The sequence below is a fragment of the Anomaloglossus baeobatrachus genome, chromosome 8 (genome assembly GCF_048569485.1).
Source record: "Anomaloglossus baeobatrachus isolate aAnoBae1 chromosome 8, aAnoBae1.hap1, whole genome shotgun sequence".
In the NCBI taxonomy this organism is placed as follows: Eukaryota; Metazoa; Chordata; class Amphibia; order Anura; family Aromobatidae; genus Anomaloglossus; species Anomaloglossus baeobatrachus.
Window position 1 is genome coordinate 135,429,599 of NC_134360.1, and position 21,230 is coordinate 135,450,828.

A 21,230-nucleotide genomic window follows, 5' to 3' on the forward strand; every position below is an offset into this window, starting at 1 on the left:
CGTTGGTCAGACTGTCGTACTCGATCAACCTGCATGGGTTCGTGGACAGGAATCCCAGCTGTAGATGACTGTGGCACAGAGGACTTCTGTGGCGGAGAGGAGTGCCGTACCGCACGTCGCTCACGAACCAGCTCTTTGGAGCGCTCCTGAAAACGAATGTCCACTCGCGTGGCTAGGGCAATCAGGGCATCTAGGGTGGAGGGCATGTCACGACCCGCCAACTCATCTTTGATGCGACTTGACAGTCCTTCCCAGAAGGCGGCTGTCAGGGCCTCATTATTCCACCCGAGTTCAGAAGCCAAAGTGCGGAAACGGATGGCGTATTGGCCCACCGTCAGTGTTCCTTGACGTAGGCGGAGAAGTGAAGAAGCAGACGCAGAGGCGCGTCCCGGCTCGTCAAAGGTACTGCGAAAGGCCTGCAGGAACTCTTGAAGATCCTTGGTCATGGGGTCCTCCTTCTCCCATAAGGGGTTCATCCACGCCAGTGCCTCGCCCTCCAGGTGAGACATTATAAAGGCGACCTTGGCTTGGTCGGAGGCGAACAGATGGGGCAGCTGCGTGAAGTGAAGGGAGCATTGGTTTATGAAGCCCCTGCAGGTCTTGGGATCTCCAGCATAACGAGGAGGTGACGCCAAACGGAGTCGGGAAGCATCCGACGCGGCTGCCACTGGTGCGGGAGCCGTGGATTGCCTAGTGGGAGACCTGGGTGCTGCAGGCGTCATTGATGCTTGTAATGTGTACAGGCGAGTGTCCACGGAGGTCATAAATTGCAGCATGCGGGTCTGGACTTCACGCTGGCGTTGGAGTTCCTCTTGCAGGGCCAATAGTGCTGCAGCGGGATCCATGGCCTGATCTTACTGTCAGGGCCGGGCGGTCGGGCAGACCCAGGAGGTGGATCCACTGGACCGAACTCTAAGATGGTGGTAGGGAGTCCGGTAGCTGAAGCACTGATGGGCAGCAGAACAGTCCGTGCAAGTGAAGGTAGCGAAGGAGTCCCTGGGACCACGGAGTCACAGATGGTAGTCCGGGTGACGTAGCTCAGGTTCGGAGGCCGAGATGATGTCAGGCGGGGTCCGGAACCTTGGGAGCGAGATGACAGGTCACCGCAGGGATCCGAGATGGTACGGACTGTCAGATGGCAGACGGACAGCGTGCGGGGCTCGGGATTCAGCAGGACTGGATGGCGAGGCGGGATCAGCTCTAGAAGAGAGATACGTAAGTATGGCAGGAAAACACAAGGAGACCTGACTCCTAGCTCAGAAAACACGAAGATCAGGCCCCGCCCCCTTGGACAAGAACCCCCTTTATACCCCGTACCTGTCTAACCTCATTTCCTGTTAATGGGCGCTGGCCCTTTAAGAAAGGGTCAGTGACCGCGCGCGCGCCCTAATGCGCGTGCGCGCGGCCCGGGTGCCAGAAGCCAGGGAAGGAGGCTGAGAGGAGGACGCAGGGGAGCCGAGCAGGGCCTGGGAGGCCGTCGGGCGCCGGGATCGGCGGCCAGGAAGCCCAGGAAGGACGGGCACAAGGGACTGGGACGCGGGGAGCGTGGCAGGTGAGCCGGGGAGCGGGGCAGGGGACCCGGGAAGGGGAGCCGAGGACCCGGGGAGCGTGACAGATTGGTTGCAGTCAGCCATGTCCTCACCCTGAGTGACAGCGTGTTTGACACTTCCAATCACAGATGCTATGCGAGTCTATTGTGGTATAAAAATAAATCAATAAAACATTTGGCGTAGGGTCCACCCATATCCTGATACCCAGCACAGATAAAGCATATTGCTACAGGCTGCAGCCCTCCTCCCGTGCACTTATCTTGGCTGTGTATCAAATTAGAAGGAACCGCAAGTGACTTTTAAAAAAAAATATATTTTAAATAAATAATTTTAAAAAGCCGGCGTGCGGTCCCCCCAATTTTGATACCCAGCCAAGATAAAGCACAACAGCTGGGGGCTGGTATTCTCAGACTTGGAAGGCCCATGGTTAATGGTCAGCCACCCAGCCTAAAAATGGCAGCCTACAGCCGCCCGGGATTGACGTATTCATTAGATGCAACAAGCCAGATGCTTTACCTGGCTCTTCCTGATTGCCTTGTTGTGGTGGCAATTGGTGTAATATAAGAGGCTAATGACAGCCCACAGCTGCCACTAAGGCCTAGATTAGTGATTGGGAGGGTCTATGAGACCTCCACATTACTAATCGGTAAGTGTAAGTAAATAAACACAAACACCAAAAAAATCACCTTTTCACCACTCTATTAATCCCCAAAACACCCTTGCAGGTCTGACGTAATCCACACAAGGTCGCACGACGATTCCAGCTCTGCTACATCTGAATTTACAGCGCACTATCATAGAACATGACAGCCCGCTGTGAGCTTCAGGCAGAGAATGAAGGAGCCGCGTGATCAGCGGTGACATCCCTCAGGTTAGTTGCGGTCGCAGCTGTAGGTTCCCATGGTTCTCCATCTGTGACTGTAGGTAATCTGACCTCAGAGGACCTCAGGTAACCTCATTAAACTCAGTGAACTCACCTGCATCTCCTGGCAGAAAACCAACCCCATTTTTTTGCCAAGAGATGCAGATTTAGTGTTGAAATGTTTACGCCATATCCATACCCATTCTATACCTCCTGGCAAAAAAATAAATCACTACCGCATCATACCTCATACGGTTTTGATCTGGTTTTTTGCCAGGAAGGGTAGATTTTTTTTCAAATTTGCATCTCTTGGGCCAAAAATGCAAAAAAAGCTATTTTTTTAGCCAAGAGGTGCAAATTTGGTGCTGAAATCTGGTGCAGACATTTCAGCACCAAATTTGCACCTCCTGGCAGAAAACTGCACCAAAATGGCATCAAAACTTTTTTGCATGTTTGGGCTAAGATATGCAAATTTAATACTGAATTTTTACACCATATTCATACACCCAACCTACACCTCCAGGCAAAAAAACAGCATCAAAACCGCATGAGGTATGATGCGGTAGTGATGCGATTTTTTTTGTCAAGAGGTGTACAATGGGTACAGGAAAAAGGTGTAAATATTTTAGCACCAAATCTGTATCTCTTGCCAAAAAAATGCGGTTTTCTGCCACGAGATGCAGGTCTGTGAACCTTAGTTTACTGAGGTCACCCGAGGTCTCCTCAGGTCAGGTTACCTGCGGTAACAGGTGGAGGGCCATGGGAACCTCCCGCTGTGACCGCAAATAACCTATGTAATGTTACCCCTGATCGCGCAGCTCATTCATTCTCTGCCTGAACCTCACAGAGTTAGGTCATGTACCATGATCGCGCACTGTGACTTCGATATGTAGCAGAGCTGGAATCGTCATGGGACCTTGTGTGGATAACTTCGGACCTTCAGGGGTGTTTTGGGGGTTGATAAATTTGTGAAAGAGGATTTTTTGTATTTTATTTCAAATAAAGGTTTTTTTTGATGTTTATGTTTATTTACTTTCTCTTACAAATTAGTAATAGGGGGGTCTCATAGACCTTCTCCATTACTAATTTAGGGCTTAGTGGCAGCTGTGAAATGTTATTAACCCCTTATATTACCCTGATTGCCACTGCACCAAGGCAATCGGGAAGAGCCAGGTAAAGTTCCCGGACTGTAACATATAATAAAAGTGACAATTACGGACAGCTGCAGGCTGCTATTTTTAGACTGGGGTGTAGCCCCATAACCATGGGTCTCCCTAGTCTTAGAATAGCTGTTGGCTTTATCTTGTCTGGGTATCAGAATTGGGGGGACTGCACGCAATTTTCTTAAATTATTTATTTAAATAATTTATTAAAAAAAAAGCCGCATGTGGTTTGCCTTATTTTGATACTCAGTCAAGATAAGCACATGGCTGGGGGCTGCAGCCTGTAGCCGTATGCTTTATCTGTGCTGGGTATCATAACACAGGGGAACCCTATGCCAAATATCTTATTTATTTTTATACCACAATACTGACGCACAGACAGCACCTGTGATTAGTTGCAGTCAGACGCTGTCACACAAGCTGCAGTCATACCTAATAGCCAACAAGAAAAAGAAACTCCACAGACTTCGGCTGAAAGCAGGATTCTTCTCAAGCACCAGCCAAGTTCCTTCTAAACACAGCAGCATGAAGCAAAACTGCCAGAGGAACACAGGTACAGTCAGCTGTGTTATTAATTTGTCATCCCACAAACCCACTAATCTAGAACTCTGTGTGCTTTCCAGAGGTCTCACATTTTGTCCTACAAAACCTCTAGACAAAACAGAGCTTTGTAGTGACATGGAACAGTACTTTAGGAGACTGAGACTGAAGGAATTCTTTGATGCTAAAGAAGACTTGAAGCTTCTAAACAGCCAAACACAAATCAAAACAGAGAGCAAGAAAACGTCTGACTGGACACCTCCACCTGGCCGCAACACCATTTTGGACCAGTATATTGACTCATTTAGATATTCAGTACAGTCCACGATATTGGACAAAAAAGCAAAAGAAACATCTAATATCAATGTGCAGAAGAGAAGGGCAATTCACAGCCTGAACAAAAACAAGGAGATCACTATTAAGCCAGCAGATAAAGGGGGCGCCATAGTTCTCCTGAATACAACGGACTACATTAAAGAAGCAAACAGACAACTTATGGATATACAGTACTACACCAGACTGGATGATGACCCAACCCCAAAATATACAAGGTGTTACGGGGGGCTGTCTGATAATAACCTAAAGGAGTATCAGACAGTCAGGGTCCACCGTGCAAAGACTCTGCTGCAGACTATGGCAGAGTGCAATACCTCTGTTAACTCACAGAAGGATATAATAAGAAAGTAAAGCAATTCCTCCCTTACTTGGAGGGTGTGTGGAATGATCTCTGTTAATAATCACAGAGACAAAGGCAATGTGTGCGAAATGGCACCTACCTAGGTCCGCTCTTCTAGTGGTGCAAAAGAGACGAACAGCAGCGTAAGCCGCACAAAGCTCCTACCTGCGTTCGCTCCACTAGTGTGCGAGGACACGAACCACTAGATATGGCACCTGCCTAGGTCCGCTCTTCTAGTGGTACAAAAGAGACGAACAGCAGCGTAAGCCGCACAAATCTCCTACCTCTGTTCGCTCCCCTAGTGTGCGAGGATACGAACAACTGCTAGTCGCAGTATAAGGAACGTTACCCTAGCGGCAACGTCCACCTACGAGTCGAACCACAAGGCCCAGCCAGACCATGTGCCTCAGGCACCTGCCTATGTCCGCTCCCCTAAGAGGTAAGGATACGGACAGCAGCCGAAGCTGTAAGGTATAAGAACGCTACCCTGCCGGTAGCGCTCACCTAGCATAGACAGAGGAATGCCTAGAGGAACGTGCACAGGGCGTCTACCCTCATGCATGAACCAAGAGGACTGAGCGCCATGCGGCGTGTGTCAGGGTCTTATATAGACTCTGTGCCTCATCCAAGATGGAGGACACCAAAGCCAATCCGCTGCCAGAACGACAAGAGTGACGTCATGCTGGCCTATCACCGAGCAAGGCGTCACAAGCACATGACCAGCGACCAATCGGCATAGAAGGTGTCAGAGACATGTGACCTCATGTCAGCGATGATGTCACCCGCACATGTGCAATGGCTCCAAGATAGGACTTAGTCTCCAGCGCTCGCACATGTGCAGTAGCAAGAAATCTGGACTTAGTCTCCAGCGCTCGCACATGTGCAGTAGCAAGAAATCTGGACATAGTCTCCAGTGCTCGCAGCAACCGTAACAGTACCTCCCCCTCAAGGGCCCCCCTCCCGGCGACGCAGGTAATCGGCAACTAAGTCGGGAGCATGGACAGCCTCCTCAGGCTCCCAAGAGCGATGTTCCGGGCCGTAGCCCTCCCAATCTATCAAGAAGAACCTGCGCCCTCTAACCATCTTAGAACCAACTATGGCTCATACCTCATAGCTAGAGCGAAAGGAATCAGAGGCAGGAGAGTACACTTCACGAGCGTGAGGTAAAATTGCCGACTTTAGCAGTGAAACATGGAATTTGTCATGGATCCTAAGATGGACGGGTAACTTCAATTGGTAGACTACAGGATTTACCTGTCGAAGAACCTCATAAGGACCCAGGAAGCGAGGAGCAAATTTGACAGAGCTCACTCTAAGTTTCACGTTTTTTGCAGAGAGCCACACAAAGTCCCCTGGAGAAAAGACAGGAGCCGGGCGACGAAACCGATCGGACACCGTCTTCATACGGTCCTTAGCTGCTTGGATTGACTCTTGAGTCCGATCCCAAACCTCTCTGGCATTAGTTGCCCAGTCGGCCACACGAGGAGGAGGTGCAGCAGCGGGAAACGGTACCGGTACCCTAGGGTGTTGCCCATTATTGAGTACGAACGGTGTCTGCCCAGTGGCCTCAGCCAGCGAATTGTTAAGGGCAAATTCTGCCCAGGGTAGGAGGGAGGACCAGTTATCGTGGTTCTCAGCAACAAAGTGTCGAAGGTATATAATCATGGATTGATTGGTACGCTCAACCAAACCATTGGTCTCCGGATGGTATGCCGAAGATAGATTCAACTCAATTTGCAGAAGGCTACAAAGATCTCACCAGAAACGGGAAGCAAATTGCGGGCCTCTATCACAAATGATACGATCTGGCATCCCGTGAAGCCTAAAGACATGCTTGAGGAATAGTTTGGCTAGTACCCTGGAAGATGGGATTCTCGATAACGGTACGAGATGAACCATCCGGGAGAAATGGTCCGTAATGACCCACACAAATCTATGTCCCTGTGAACATGGAAGATCACCCACAAAGTCCATGCCTACCACCTCCCATGGTCTATCTGGCACTGGTAAAGGATGCAAGAGCCCAGCCGGTCTCTGCCGTAATGGACGGTTGCGAGCACACGAGTAGCAAGAACCGACATATCTCTTGACGTGGCTGGCTAAGTGTGGCCACCAATACCACCTCTCCAGTAACTCTCGTGTCCGCCTAATACCAAAATGCCCACCCACCTTTGAGGTGTGGGCCCATGACAGTATATCATTCTGTCGATCAGGCGGAACAAAGGTCTTGCCCGGTGGGATTTGGTCTAACGTCACAGGGGAGAGCGTATGAAAAACCCTGGAGGGAAGGATAAGACGAGGTTCGTCAATCTCTTCCTGGGTAGAAAGCATAGAGCAAGACAGGGCGTCTGCCTTGTTATTCTTACTCCCAGACAGATAGTTGATGGAGAAGTGAAAGCGGGAGAAAAACAAGGACCAGCGGGCTTGGCGAGGATTCAGACGCTGAGCGGTTTGTAAGTACATCAGATTCTTATGGTCTGTATAGACCTGGAAAGGATGTTTCGCTCCTTCCAGCAAGTGACGCCACTCCTCCAAGGCTAATCTCAAGGCGAGCAGTTCCCTATCCCCAATGGTATAGTTTCTCTCTGCCGGTGAAAAGATTTTAGCAAAGAAGAAACACGGCCTTTTTCTACCTGCACCGTTCTTTTGATACAAGACCGCACCAGCACCCACTGAAGAGGCATCAACCTCTAAGAGGAAGGGCTTACTCTCATCGGGTCTTTGAAGAACGGGAGCAGTTGAAAAGTGTCTTTTTACTGCCTCAAAAGCCTGAGATGTCTCAGTAGACCAGGCTTTGGGATTAGCACCTTTCTTAGTCAAGGCCACCAAAGGGGCCACCAAAGTAGAAAAATGGGATATGAACTGCCTGTAATAATTTATGAATCCTAAGAAGCGTTGCACCGCCTTCAAGGAATGAGGTTCGGACCATTGCAGGACAGCAGAGAGCTTCGCAGGATCCATAGCCAGGCCCTCTTGTGAGATAATGTAACCCAAAAAAGGCAATGAGGACTGCTCGAATACACATTTCTCGAGTTTAGCAAACAATGAGTGCTCCCTTAAACGGGAAAGGACACGAACGACATCCTGACGATGAGTCTCCAGATCAGGAGAAAAAATCAGGATGTCGTCCAGATACACCACTACTGAGGATAACAGTAAATCCCTGAACACATCGTTTACGAAGTCCTGAAATACTGCGGGTGCATTACATAACCCAAAAGGCATGACGAGGTATTCATAGTGACCGTCTCGGGTGTTAAAAGCGGTCTTCCATTCGTCACCCTTTCGAATTCGTACCAAGTTATACGCACCCCGCAGATCCAACTTCGTAAAAACTTGAGCTCCTCTCAGTCTGTCAAAGAGCTCCGAAATTAAAGGTAATGGGTATTTGTTCTTTATTGTGATTGCGTTGAGACCCCTGTAATCTATGCAGGGACGCAATTCACCCTCTTTCTTCCGAACAAAGAAAAACCCAGCTCCCGCGGGAGAGACAGACTTACGAATGAACCCCTTCTCTAAACTCTCTCTTATATAGGTCGACATGGCCTCCGACTCAGGTATCGACAGGGGGTAAACCCTGCCTTTAGGTGGAACCGAACCTGGGATAAGGTCTATGGCACAGTCATACGGCCTATGGGGTGGAAGAACCTCAGCACCCTGTTTGGAGAACACGTCAGCGAAATCCAGATAGGGTGTAGGTATGGGAGAGAGATCAGTAGATGCAACCGCAATGACCTTAGGTGGTAAGGGAAGACATCGGGACTGACATTTCGAACCCCAACTAATAATGCTGTCAGACTCCCAGTCAATGTGAGGAGCATGAGTCCGAAGCCATGGGAGACCCAGAAGGACGTCGTCTATACCCTCAGGCAAAACAAGAAAAGAAATCTCCTCTATGTGACCCTGAGACAGGGAAAGGCGCAAGGGAACTGTCCTCAATGTAATGGAGTCAGACAACATAGTTCCATTAACAACACGGACAGGAATAGGCGCCTCTAACATGATAGAGGGAATATTGTGTCCCTTTACAAATCCTGAGGACACAAAAGTCCCGTCAGCTCCGGAATCCACAAAAGCCATAATAGGCCATGTATTCTCAGATAACGAGAGCTGACCTGAGATACAACACTTAGAGGGTGCAGAAGACGTCTCTAGTAACCCCCCTCTAATGGTTACTAGGCCAGGGAGTTTCCCTGACGACTAGGACACTTGTTGGCATAGTGCCCAGCCTGACGACATACGTAACATATAGGAGGACCAGACTTGCGTAGTCTGGAAGACGTATGACCTAACTCCATAGGAGTGGGAGATGTTTCAGATGCTGAGGAAGATGATAGTGGACCCTCAACAACTGGAATAGTCCGATGCTTAGGGCGTGAGGAAGAGACCTCGAGTCTACGTTCCTTATGGCGTACATCGATCCTCGTTGCTACTGTGATCAAGTCCTCCAGAGAAGCAGGGACCTCACGAGTAGCAAGAGCATCCTTGACATAGCCTGCCAACCCTCTCCAGAAGATAGGAATCAACACCTTCTCTGGCCAATCTAGTTCTGCCATCAGAGTTCTAAAAGCAATGGCATAAGAACTAGTGGATAACGAACCCTGAGATAGATCTAACAGTCTCAGGGCCGCATCATGGGTAACCTGCGGACCCATGAATACCGCCTTAAGAGCATCAAGAAAGTCTTGATGTCTCAGAGTAACCACATCAGAGCGCTCCCATAGGGGAGTCGCCCATTCTAAGGCTTTGTCCTGAAGTAAGGAGATGATAAAGCCTACTCTGGACCTCTCCGTAGAGAAGCGAGAAGAGTTGACCTCTAGGTGTATCTGACACTGACTAATGAAACCACGACATGATCTGGCATCGCCAGAATATCTGTTTGGCAGAGCAAGTCGAGGATCATGTGCAGATGTCACCATGGTCTGAGGTTTATCCTCTATACTCTTGAGCCGTGACTCAAGTACTTGTATGTAACGGTGTAACTGCTGATATTCTGCCATAACTGCCAGACCCTTGGCTCAGTCCTAATGTTACGGGGGGCTGTCTGATAATAACCTAAAGGAGTATCAGACAGTCAGGGTCCACCGTGCAAAGACTCTGCTGCAGACTATGGCAGAGTGCAATACCTCTGTTAACTCACAGAAGGATATAATAAGAAAGTAAAGCAATTCCTCCCTTACTTGGAGGGTGTGTGGAATGATCTCTGTTAATAATCACAGAGACAAAGGCAATGTGTGCGAAATGGCACCTACCTAGGTCCGCTCTTCTAGTGGTGCAAAAGAGACGAACAGCAGCGTAAGCCGCACAAAGCTCCTACCTGCGTTCGCTCCACTAGTGTGCGAGGACACAAACCACTAGATATGGCACCTGCCTAGGTCCGCTCTTCTAGTGGTGCAAAAGAGACGAACAGCAGCGTAAGCCGCACAAAGCTCCTACCTCTGTTCGCTCCCCTAGTGTGCGAGGATACGAACAACTGCTAGTCGCAGTATAAGGAACGTTACCCTAGCGGCAACGTCCACCTACGAGTCGAACCACAAGGCCCAGCCAGACCATGTGCCTCAGGCACCTGCCTATGTCCGCTCCCCTAAGAGGTAAGGATACGGACAGCAGCCGAAGCTGTAAGGTATAAGAACGCTACCCTGCCGGTAGCGCTCACCTAGCATAGACAGAGGAATGCCTAGAGGAACGTGCACAGGGCGTCTACCCTCATGCATGAACCAAGAGGACTGAGCGCCATGCGGCGTGTGTCAGGGTCTTATATAGACTCTGTGCCTCATCCAAGATGGAGGACACCAGAGCCAATCCGCTGCCAGAACGACAAGAGTGACGTCATGCTGGCCTATCACCGAGCAAGGCGTCACAAGCACATGACCAGCGACCAATCGGCATAGAAGGTGTCAGAGACATGTGACCTCGTGTCAGCGATGATGTCACCCGCACATGTGCAATGGCTCCAAGATAGGACTTAGTCTCCAGCGCTCGCACATGTGCAGTAGCAAGAAATCTGGACTTAGTCTCCAGCGCTCGCACATGTGCAGTAGCAAGAAATCTGGACTTAGTCTCCAGCGCTCGCACATGTGCAGTAGCAAGAAATCTGGACATAGTCTCCAGTGCTCGCAGCAACCGTAACACAAGGCAGTTGAAAAAAGTCATCAGATATCTGGGTACAGATTCCACAAACCTTCTGGACCTAATACCTGAGAATTTAAGGATGGGAGTTTTCTATACGCTACCCAAGATTCATAAACCAGGTAACCCAGGGAGGCCGATCATCTCAGGGGTGGGAACGCTCACTGAAAAAATCTCTGGGTGGGTAGAAAATGTCCTTAAGCCACTGGTAAGGAAGACCGTCAGCTATATACAGGACACCACTGACCTTTTAAAAAAGCTATCTACAATAGGTCCTCTACCCGAGAGTACCATCTTAGCCACCATGGATGTGGATTCCTTATACTCTAACATCCCACATGAAGATGGACTAACCGCCTGCCAAATGTTTCTTGAAGCTAATGGGATCCCTTCTGAGTCTGTATTAAGACTCACCAGATTCATCCTCACACACAACTTTTTCTCTTTTGGCGAGAAGCTGTATCTACAATGCACAGGAACTGCTATGGGAAGCAAAATGGCACCACAGTATGCCAACCTTTTCATGGCTAAAACTGGAAAATGACTTTTTAGCATACTACAACCTCAAACTATTGGCCTATTTCCGTTTCATCGATGACATCTTAATAATCTGGACCGAATCTGACCAAGAGCTTCTAAAATTTCATGAAAAATTCAATGCATTTCATCCAACCATAAACTTGACATTGGACCACTCAAAAACAGAAATCAACTTCCTGGATACCACCATCAAAATTCAAAATGGCTCAATCCAGACATCAGTGTATCAGAAGCCTATTGACCATCCCACATACCTCAGATGGGACAGTTTCCATCCTAAACACATTAAAAAGTCCATTGTTTACAACCAGGCCCTCAGATATAATCGTATCTGTTCCAGCCCTGCAGACAGGGATGAACACTTAACCCATCTTAAAAAGACATTTTTAAACCAAGGCTACCACCCCACCTCCATTGATGATCAGATCATTAGAGCCACAAGGACCCCTAGAAGTGAACTGCTTCAATACAAACAAAAAGAGGAAAATAGTCGAGTACCTCTGGTGGTGACCTACAACCCACAGCTTGAGGTGCTGAGAAGTATGGCCAAGAAACTTCACCACATTCTACACAAGGATGACCGGTTAAAAACAATATTCAAAGATCCTCCATTACTGTGCTACAGGCAACCTCCTAATTTAAGGAGCATCATGATCCGAAGTTCTATGCCCTCAGACACACCAAGAGGAACTTATCCTTGCAATGTAAAGAGCTGCAAAACCTGCACTCATGTAGAGACCAAAGACCGGATACAGATCCCTAACACACAGAAGGACTATAAGATTCCTGGGACATTCACATGCTCCTCTTCCAACGTGATGTACTTAATCCTGTGCACTATATGTCCTATTGGGGGCCTCTATGTTGGAGAAACAGGACAGAGACTGAGAGCAAGGATGAGATCTCACAGGCACACAATTACAGACAAAAAAATCCATTTACCTGTGGCCAAACATTTCTGTGCTCCAGGACACAACATAAACCACATGAAAGTTGTCATATTAAAAGGCAACTTCAGATCACAGAGCCATCGCAGGGTCTGGGAATACAAATTCATCACACTGTTTAACTCTGTGGACACAGGACTCAATCTCTCAGAAGGATTTATGACTCATTATAAAATTCAAATTGTCTCTCCAGTAAAGGAGACAAACTCTAGCACAGCGCCACCTATTGGAAGTAGCGATCCTAAAAGTCACAAGTGGATTTTTAACAATCCTTTGCAATATGACTCAGGATATATAAGCCAAATCAGAATCCCAATTTGCAGACATGGTGTTTCGGGGTGCTTGCCCCTCGTCAGTGCAAAGTATGGGGGTGTCTGATCTGGCTCATGAGAAAGCTATGTGGGGACCACGGGGGAACACTATTCTCCTTAAGGAGACTTTGCAAGCCAGTCTGGCTGCCAAGTAAGGGGACTTATAGCTGCCACGCCCCTCTAAGAAATATTCAAATTGTCTCTCCAGTAAAGGAGACAAAACTCTAGCACAGCGCCACCTATTGGAAGTAGCGATCCTAAAAATCATTATAAAATCTGAGAGGTCAGCTCCAGAGACTACAAGGGCACCAGGCCTCTGATCCTACATGGATATTTTGGACAATAAAACTCACACCACTAATCAAAGCTAATTAAGGACTCACTTTCCAAGCTCAGTGTTTGTTTATTTAAATGTCCTTTTACTATGCATCGCTCTGCCCTGTTTTGTGTATATATTTGTGTTTCTTCAGCTATTTTGTCATACCATGCCTGAGGAAGAGACCTGAGATGTCTCGAAAGCTTGCTTTATAACATCATATTTTATTTTTATCTTAGTTAGCCATTAAAAGGTATCAGAACTACAAAATTTTATTTTTGTTTCTCTCACTGAGAGCAATCAATCACAAGCTGGGGGGCACGTCTGACTGCAACCAATCACAGATGCCAAGACAGCTGGTGTGCGGGGAAAGCAATGAATATGGATGAGCAATAATGAGTGGCACAGGAGGTGAAGGAGAGGCAGCAGGAGCAATGCACAGATATGCCGCTGCGGCACTCGGATACCTTTGAAACTGCGTGGATCCGGACTTTTACAGTCCAGGTCCGCCCATCACTAGTCCTGACCCTATCAGACTATATAAGCACACACCATTGAGAAGGGAAATGGAACACCCAGTTGTCAAATTATTCATATATGTTTAAGAGGAATAACAGAGGACAACATAGTTATACCAAAGATACTCCAGAACCCTTGTTTATCGAGGCATAAAAGTATAAACTAAGCAGACACATCAGAGAACTGACAGCTCCTCTTTAGTGATGGGTGAACCCCCCGATGTTCGTGTTCGGGAGATTTGCCCAAACTTTTTCTAAAGTTCGAGTTCGGGTTCTGAGATAAAGCGAACTTGCGTCCGAACCCCGAACTTGGATTTTACAGTTATTTTATGGGGCAGGGGGTCTGTAAAATAAAGAATATAGTTAATAATAAACATTGTCATTATACTTGTACCTCTACCGCGATGCATCATGCAGACTCTGTCTGCCAGCCACTTCTGCTTCCGGGTCCGATCATTAACTTTCAGGGTATTCACTGTACTGCTTGTCACTCGGCAGTCTTCAGCTTTTTTTCGGCTATGTTCACAGTGACATCAGGGTTCACCCGAGTCCATGAGCCATGGACTTGATTGAACTTTGACTGTCACTGTGCGAGTCTTGCATTGGTATCACCTGGTACGGTGCACACTCTCCTGACAGGAGCGGGTCGGTTGCATGTATTTCCATGCAGCTGAGGTGCTCCTGTCAGGAGAGTGTGCGCCATGTTGGGTGATACCGATGTGAGGCTCAAAGGAGTCATACGCAAATGGAATCATACCCTCAGTGTCAGCATGCTTCTCGCTCTGTACAGACATTTGTCTGTACTCAGCGATGAAACAGAGCTGACACTGCTCTACCTGTGGACTACGTCGGACAAAGGATTTTGTTATAAAGATGGAGTCTCTAAATATTTATTTTTGTTTTATTTCTAATAAAAAAAATGTTTCTATGTTTTTCTGTTTACTGTTTACTAGAAATTCATGGTGGCCATGTCTAATTTGGCGTGACATCATAAATTTGGGCTTAGTACCAGCTGAGAATACAAAGCTGGTATAAACCCCTTTATTACCGAACATGCCACCGCCATCAGGGCCGCTGGATGAACCAGGTAAAGCGCCTGGAAATGACACTAAGAAACAATGTGCCATTTCCAGGGATGGCTGCAGAGAATCTGAGCCCCCAGCTGCCTGGTTTTACCTGACTATCGATCAAAATACAATGGGAGCCCACGCCTTTTTCTTTTAATTATTTTTTTAAATAATTAAAAAAAAAATTAATGGGCTTCCCTGTATTTTGATTGCCAGCCAAGGTAAAGCCAGGCAGATGGGGGTGGCAGCCCGTAGCCGTCCGCTTTATCTGCGCTGAGAATCAAAAATACTGCACTATGTCATTTTTTAAAATTATTTATTTTTACACCACTATGTGTGTGAGGAGCCCAACAGCCAATCTCAGATGCTGTCACGCAGAATGGGCGCTTGTGATTGACTGTTGGAGTAACCTGGAATCTAACCATAAATTCTAGATGCTAGAATATATGGGCTGGTTTCAGGTTACTCCAGCATCCAATCACAGACACCCACCCTGTGACAGCGTCTGTGATTGTGTGTTATTTTAACAGTAAAATAAAACAAAGACAGAGAGAAAAAAATATTTTATTAGAAATAAAACAAATATTTAGGGCTCCAGCTTTATTTCCCAAAAAAACCCTCTGACATAGTCTAAAGTCAGGCGAGCATCTTTAGCTCTACTACATCTGTGCAAGAAGACAAACACATATCTGCTCACACAAACTCAGCTGAGAGCTATCAAGAGCCTTCCCGCAAGTGCACAGCTGAGGCTTGCGTATGACTCCTGCAAGTCTCGCATCGATATCACCCGGCTCAGCGCACACTCTCCTGACAGGAGTGAGTCAGCTGCATGGAAATACATGAAGCTGACCCACGCCTGTAAGGAGAGTGTGCGCCGTGCCCGGTGATACCGATGCAAGACTTGCACAGTGACAGTCAAAGTTCAATCAAGTCCATGGCTCATGGACTCGGATGAACCCTGACCTCACCACGAACTTCTACGAAAAAAGCCGAAAACTGCCGAGTGACGAGCAGTGCAGCGAATACCCCCGGAAGTTAATGATCGGACCCGGAAGCAGAAGCGGCCTTGACACAGAGTCTGCAGGATACGTCATGGGAGCGGTAAGTGTAATCATAATGTTTTTTACTAATGTGCTTTTTTTTTACAGCCCCTGGACCTGAAATGGACCCGAACTGTAACACGAGCTTCCCAGGAAAACTTGTGTTCGGGATCATGTGCACCAACACTATTTGTTCAGTACGGACCTCGAACTTTGCAGTTCGAGTTCACCCATCACTACTCCTCTTCTAGTCTGCTGCTACAGGAAGCTCCGATGTTGAGTAATGCATATTAAGTTTTCTGTTAATTGCACTGTCACGAGATTTATTCCAGCCTTTTCCAAGTATTAAAAAGAAGTTAATAATGTCTTGATAAAAGAATTTGGTTTCCATTTTTAGTGCCTGGTTATAAAGAAAAGGGAACTCTATGAGTAGTAAATAAGAACTCACCTCATCAAACCCCAACTTGTCTGGCTGTTTGGGTGGCACGTGGACATATCGTGATATTTCCAGAGGAGGACGATCAACTAAAACCCATAAAAATATATACTCAGTTTAGAGTGTAAAAGCAACACAGAAAGTTCTATTGTCACAGTAATACTATTAGAATTTCATTTAATCTTCTTTGTCAGTTTAAAACAGTTGTCCACCAGTGAAGAATCCCTTATAATGGGCCCAGGGAGGTGACATACATAAAAAATTGACTCTAGAGCTCACACTGCGCCTCCCACTGGATTTTGATCCCAGAAGGTTGATGGGTGACATAATTTTGAGAACCCCTTTAACAATGACTATTATTATTGTCATTAAAATAGTAAACAGACAATATCAAGTATAAGTGTCCTATAGCAGAACTGCATAAACAAAGGGTACTGTAGGTTACCTGAAGCCAGCTGTTTAAGTTTTCAGGGGTCACAATGAAGAGGGTCAGAGGCCTAAGAAAAGAAAGTATTACTTTCCCTCAAAAGTCCCTGCCTATCAGCAGAGGTTAACACCCAGATTTTTTGGTGTCCCAGCTTTATGTCTGTTTTATTCGCCCTGCACAGGCCCAGCTCTGAGTCTTCACCGCTGTTCATGGTGTCAGTTGTCGTCTACAGCGCTGAGGTCTTGTCTAGAGCTGCAGATAATGCCTCAGCTCTGCAGCTCTGCAGATGTAGACGGTACACGCTGCGCAGAGCCACATCGCTCACTGGTTGGCTGCTGTGCTGTCGACATGACATCAGCAATGCAGAGGGCGCAGGTATCGGGGGAACAGCAGCAGAGGGTCAGCACTGGACCTGGTGACAAGGAGTAAACCTCAGCTTGTTTTTACTACTAATAGTAAACATTTCTGAAGGTGACAACTGTTTAAAAAATTGCTTTATTCTTCAGAAAAGGGAAGATGTTTAATAAACAGTAAATTGCAAAAATACTTGTTTCTACAAGCATGATAGGAGGACAAAGGAGATCGGGCAACAACGTGCACATAAAAAATTCAATTTTATTAGATAAAATCATGTGAAAAACAACTAGTACAAAAGACATATAATAAGACAAGTCATACCAGGATGAGGAACAATAGGAAAAAGTGGTAAAAATTAGGTGGGCAAATCAATGCCACACAGCCTGCCCATATACTGTACAGGGGTAAGAATGTAGAAGGGCGTCACATTCCACAGTTATATGGCGTGGTGATATAGTAATAGAGTGACAGCCTAATGGAGAAAAACAATAGCAGGCATAAAGTGGCGTGCTATATATTAAAGTCTTAAGTATAAAAGACTAATATTAAAATATATTGTCTCCATATAGGCACATCATGACAATAATGGCACCACGTCGCAGGGGCACTCAGGCTAGGACAAAGGGAAATGCTATCCCAGCATGAGTATGCGCAGATGGATATATCCCAGCATGAGTGGCCCAGCTGTCAAAACAACACAGGGAGCATGAACAATACCTGAAGTGTAGCAGGGCAGGCTGTGGGGGCAGAGAGCCTCCTTGACAGCTGTTTCGCCTATGGCTTTATCGAAAGGAGGTGTAGATACTACATGTTGCACCATTTTTATTTAGGAACCAACAGGTGTGTGTGATCAAACTGACTGCGACGTGTGTACTGCGCGTGCGCCGGCGCCGGAGTACGGAGGGCGGCAGGGAACAAGGAGCCCGCTGTGTAAGGCGCACGCGCGGGACCACAGGACGCGTCGCTATGGTACCCGGGCGCGCGCACCAGCCAGGCTCGCTCCCCACCGTCGCCCGCAGTCAGCGCGCCGAGGGGCGCGCAACACCACAGCCAGGTGATCACAGAAGGCGTACACTGGCGGTCGGACGCTGTGTAAGTGTACAATACATTAGATGAAACCAGAATTGCATATATTAAGACCACCAGTGACGCAATGAAATCAATATCAAATAGCAGGGTAATCTTGTCCAAAAGGAGGAGACATGAAAGGGACCTAAAAAAAGAAGAACAGACATAAAACGGAAAAAGTAAATAGCAGATAAAAACAACACGTTAAAATAAGGGAGCCCACATAAAACCACTTATTCAATATAGCATGTGCCACACACATACTGTGAGGCACAAATGACCCGAAAATAATATCCTAAGACAGTGGAGTATAAAAACTCCACTTCACAGTCAATCAATTAAGATATACAGGGATGGAAGCAAGAGAAAGGAAAACATCACAAAAATGGAGCATAGCTTACCACTTCATTTAAACCAAAGGGCACGAGGGTGTTCAGAGAGACAATCCACCTCGACTCCCGCTGAGCGAGAATCTTGCGTAGATTGCCGCCCCGAACACCCCCATGAATGACATCAATGCCCCTGATCTGTGGAGATTTCGGGCTGCAATTATGAACAGCTCTAAAGTGGCGGGGCAATGTTTTCAGCAGAGTAACGTCCTCCACTGAGGCCGCCGCAAGGATGTCTCTCACGTGCTCCCTGACCCTAATGCGGAACTCACGGGAGGTGAGTCCGACATAGATCAGGGAGCACGAGCATGTGGCATAATAAACCACATGTGTGGTGCTGCATGTAATGTAATCCTTGATGGAAAACACCTTTTTACCATCCGAAGAGGAGAATGTAGGTGCCCTGATGATATTACCACATGCGGCACAATGGCCGCATGGAAAGCAGCCACGGAGAGGACCCCTGGATCCAAAAGGATTTTGTCTGGGGGGAATATAATGGCTCCTGACGAGAAGATCCCCCAGGTTCTTCGCCCGTCTAGCCGTCATGAGGGGTCTCCTAGGAAGCACACCGGCCAAAGTAGGCTCAGTGAACAACACCGGCCAGTGCCTCTCAAGGATTCCCCTCATCGTGTCCCATTCATGATTAAATGTCCCAATAAACCGGATCTCACTGTTCATGGTTGGCCGACGTTGTTTGTATTGGAGAAGATGTTCTCTGGGGGTATTTTTTGCACGCAAATAGCCTTTTTTAATACATCTATTGCTATACCCCCTCGCTCTATCTGCTATTTACTTTTTCCGTTTTATGTCTGTTCTTCTTTTTTTTAGGTCCCTTTCATGTCTCCTCCTTTTGGACAAGATTACCCTGCTATTTGATATTGATTTCATTGCGTCACTGGTGGTCTTAATATATGCAATTCTGGTTTCATCTAATGTATTGTACACTTACACAGCGTCCGACCGCCAGTGTACGCCTTCTGTGATCACCTGGCTGTGGTGTTGCGCGCCCATCGGCGCGCTGACTGCGGGCGACGGTGGGGAGCGAGCCTGGCTGGTGCGCGCGCCCGGGTACCATAGCGACGCGTCCTGTGGTCCCGCGCGTGCGCCTTACACAGCGGGCTCCTTGTTCCCTGCCGCCCTCCGTACTCCGGCGCCGGCGCACGCGCAGTACACACGTCGCAGTCAGTTTGATCACACACACCTGTTGGTTCCTAAATAAAAATGGTGCAACATGTAGTATCTACACCTCCTTTCGATAAAGCCATAGGCGAAACAGCTGTCAAGGAGGCTCTCTGCCCCCACAGCCTGCCCTGCTACACTTCAGGTATTGTTCATGCTCCCTGTGTTGTTTTGACAGCTGGGCCACTCATGCTGGGATATATCCATCTGCGCATACTCATGCTGGGATAGCATTTCCCTTTGTCCTAGCCTGAGTGCCCCTGCGACGTGGTGCCATTATTGTCATGATGTGCCTATATGGAGACAATATATTTTAATATTAGTCTTTTATACTTAAGACTTTAATATATAGCACGCCACTTTATGCCTGCTATTGTTTTTCTCCATTAGGCTGTCACTCTATTACTATATCACCACGCCATATAACTGTGGAATGTGACGCCCTTCTACATTCTTACCCCTGTACAGTATATGGGCAGGCTGTGTGGCATTGATTTGCCCACCTAATTTTTACCACTTTTTCCTATTGTTCCTCATCCTGGTATGACTTGTCTTATTATATGTCTTTTGTACTAGTTGTTTTTCACATGATTTTATCTAATAAAATTGAATTTTTTATGTGCACGTTGTTGCCCGATCTCCTTTGTCCTCCTATCATGCATGCTATTTGGAGTAGGCTCTTGCCCTAGGGGGTCCCTATTTGTGGCCTCCATGGTGTTATAAGTATGATGGCGAAATTGTTATACCTAATTTGTCTCTCTGTGTTTTTCACAGCCTTTAAGCCAATTAAAATGAATTTTCGCTCACGCGACCAGGCGTGGCGCACTCAAGTGGACAAAGTCTTCCAGGAATGTGGGACCACAAGTTTTAATGTTATTAGTGACCCGATTAATACACAAAATCAATCCTTACAACTTTCCATGCAGAGATACAGGGAGTTGTATAGGAGGAGGATCCGCCTATGGTGGAACCGTGCCTTTTTAACAAAATATACGGAGAATTCCTGGGTACCCCGGGGACTCCGGATACAGGTATTCCCTTCCTTCCCCATGGTTGAGGATACATTTAAGAATGAGTGGGAGACCAATTTGCAATCATGCTCCCTTAAATGCATGGACCTCCTGTCCAAACACAACAGTACGGCATTGGAGGCTCTTGAATCTGAATTGGAGGTTCTGGAAAGGACCATTCAGAGTTTGTGCTTAGCTGATGCCTTTGACAAATTCAACCAAGAAATTGCTGGTGATGCCCAAAAGTGGGAAAAAGAAGTTTGTGACCTAAAATCAAAAAAGTTTCAACGTGACGCCCAGGACTACTCCTCGGGGACAGCTTATAGGTGGAGCCATCGGTTTAACCGAGGTCGAAAATTCTCAAGACAAGGGCCCCCCTCTCGTTCTCGTTCAACTTCACTCTTCTCAGAGTCATCCCTGGAGGAGGCACCATCGGGCTCATCTGACAGGACACGCAACCTTGCAAATCCCATTGTTGCCATGACCCGTCGGGGGAAGCAACAATAAGGGTATATTGCAGGTAATCAATTTATCAACACATGTCCTGTCTCACGATGAGCTTGATGTGCTCTCCAGGGGGCTTAACTTTTGTCCTACCAATTCTTTTGATCTTTTTTTAGCGCTAAAGGACACGAATTTATTTGCCCGGAAATTACTTCTTAAGAAGTTATATTCACGGGGACAACTACAGAGTGATTTGGA

At 47.2% G+C, this 21,230-nt stretch overlaps 1 protein-coding gene across 1 annotated transcript in view; it reads right to left on the reverse strand.

The window, feature by feature from the left end:
• Positions 1 to 21,230, reverse strand: part of COLGALT2 (collagen beta(1-O)galactosyltransferase 2) — a 362,921-nt gene that overhangs the window by 77,655 nt on the left and 264,036 nt on the right. Inside the window, exon 7 of the mRNA XM_075322014.1 lies at positions 16,108 to 16,184. Within this exon, the coding sequence (XP_075178129.1) occupies positions 16,108 to 16,184 (77 nt within the window). The remainder of the gene's footprint in view (positions 1 to 16,107; positions 16,185 to 21,230) is intronic.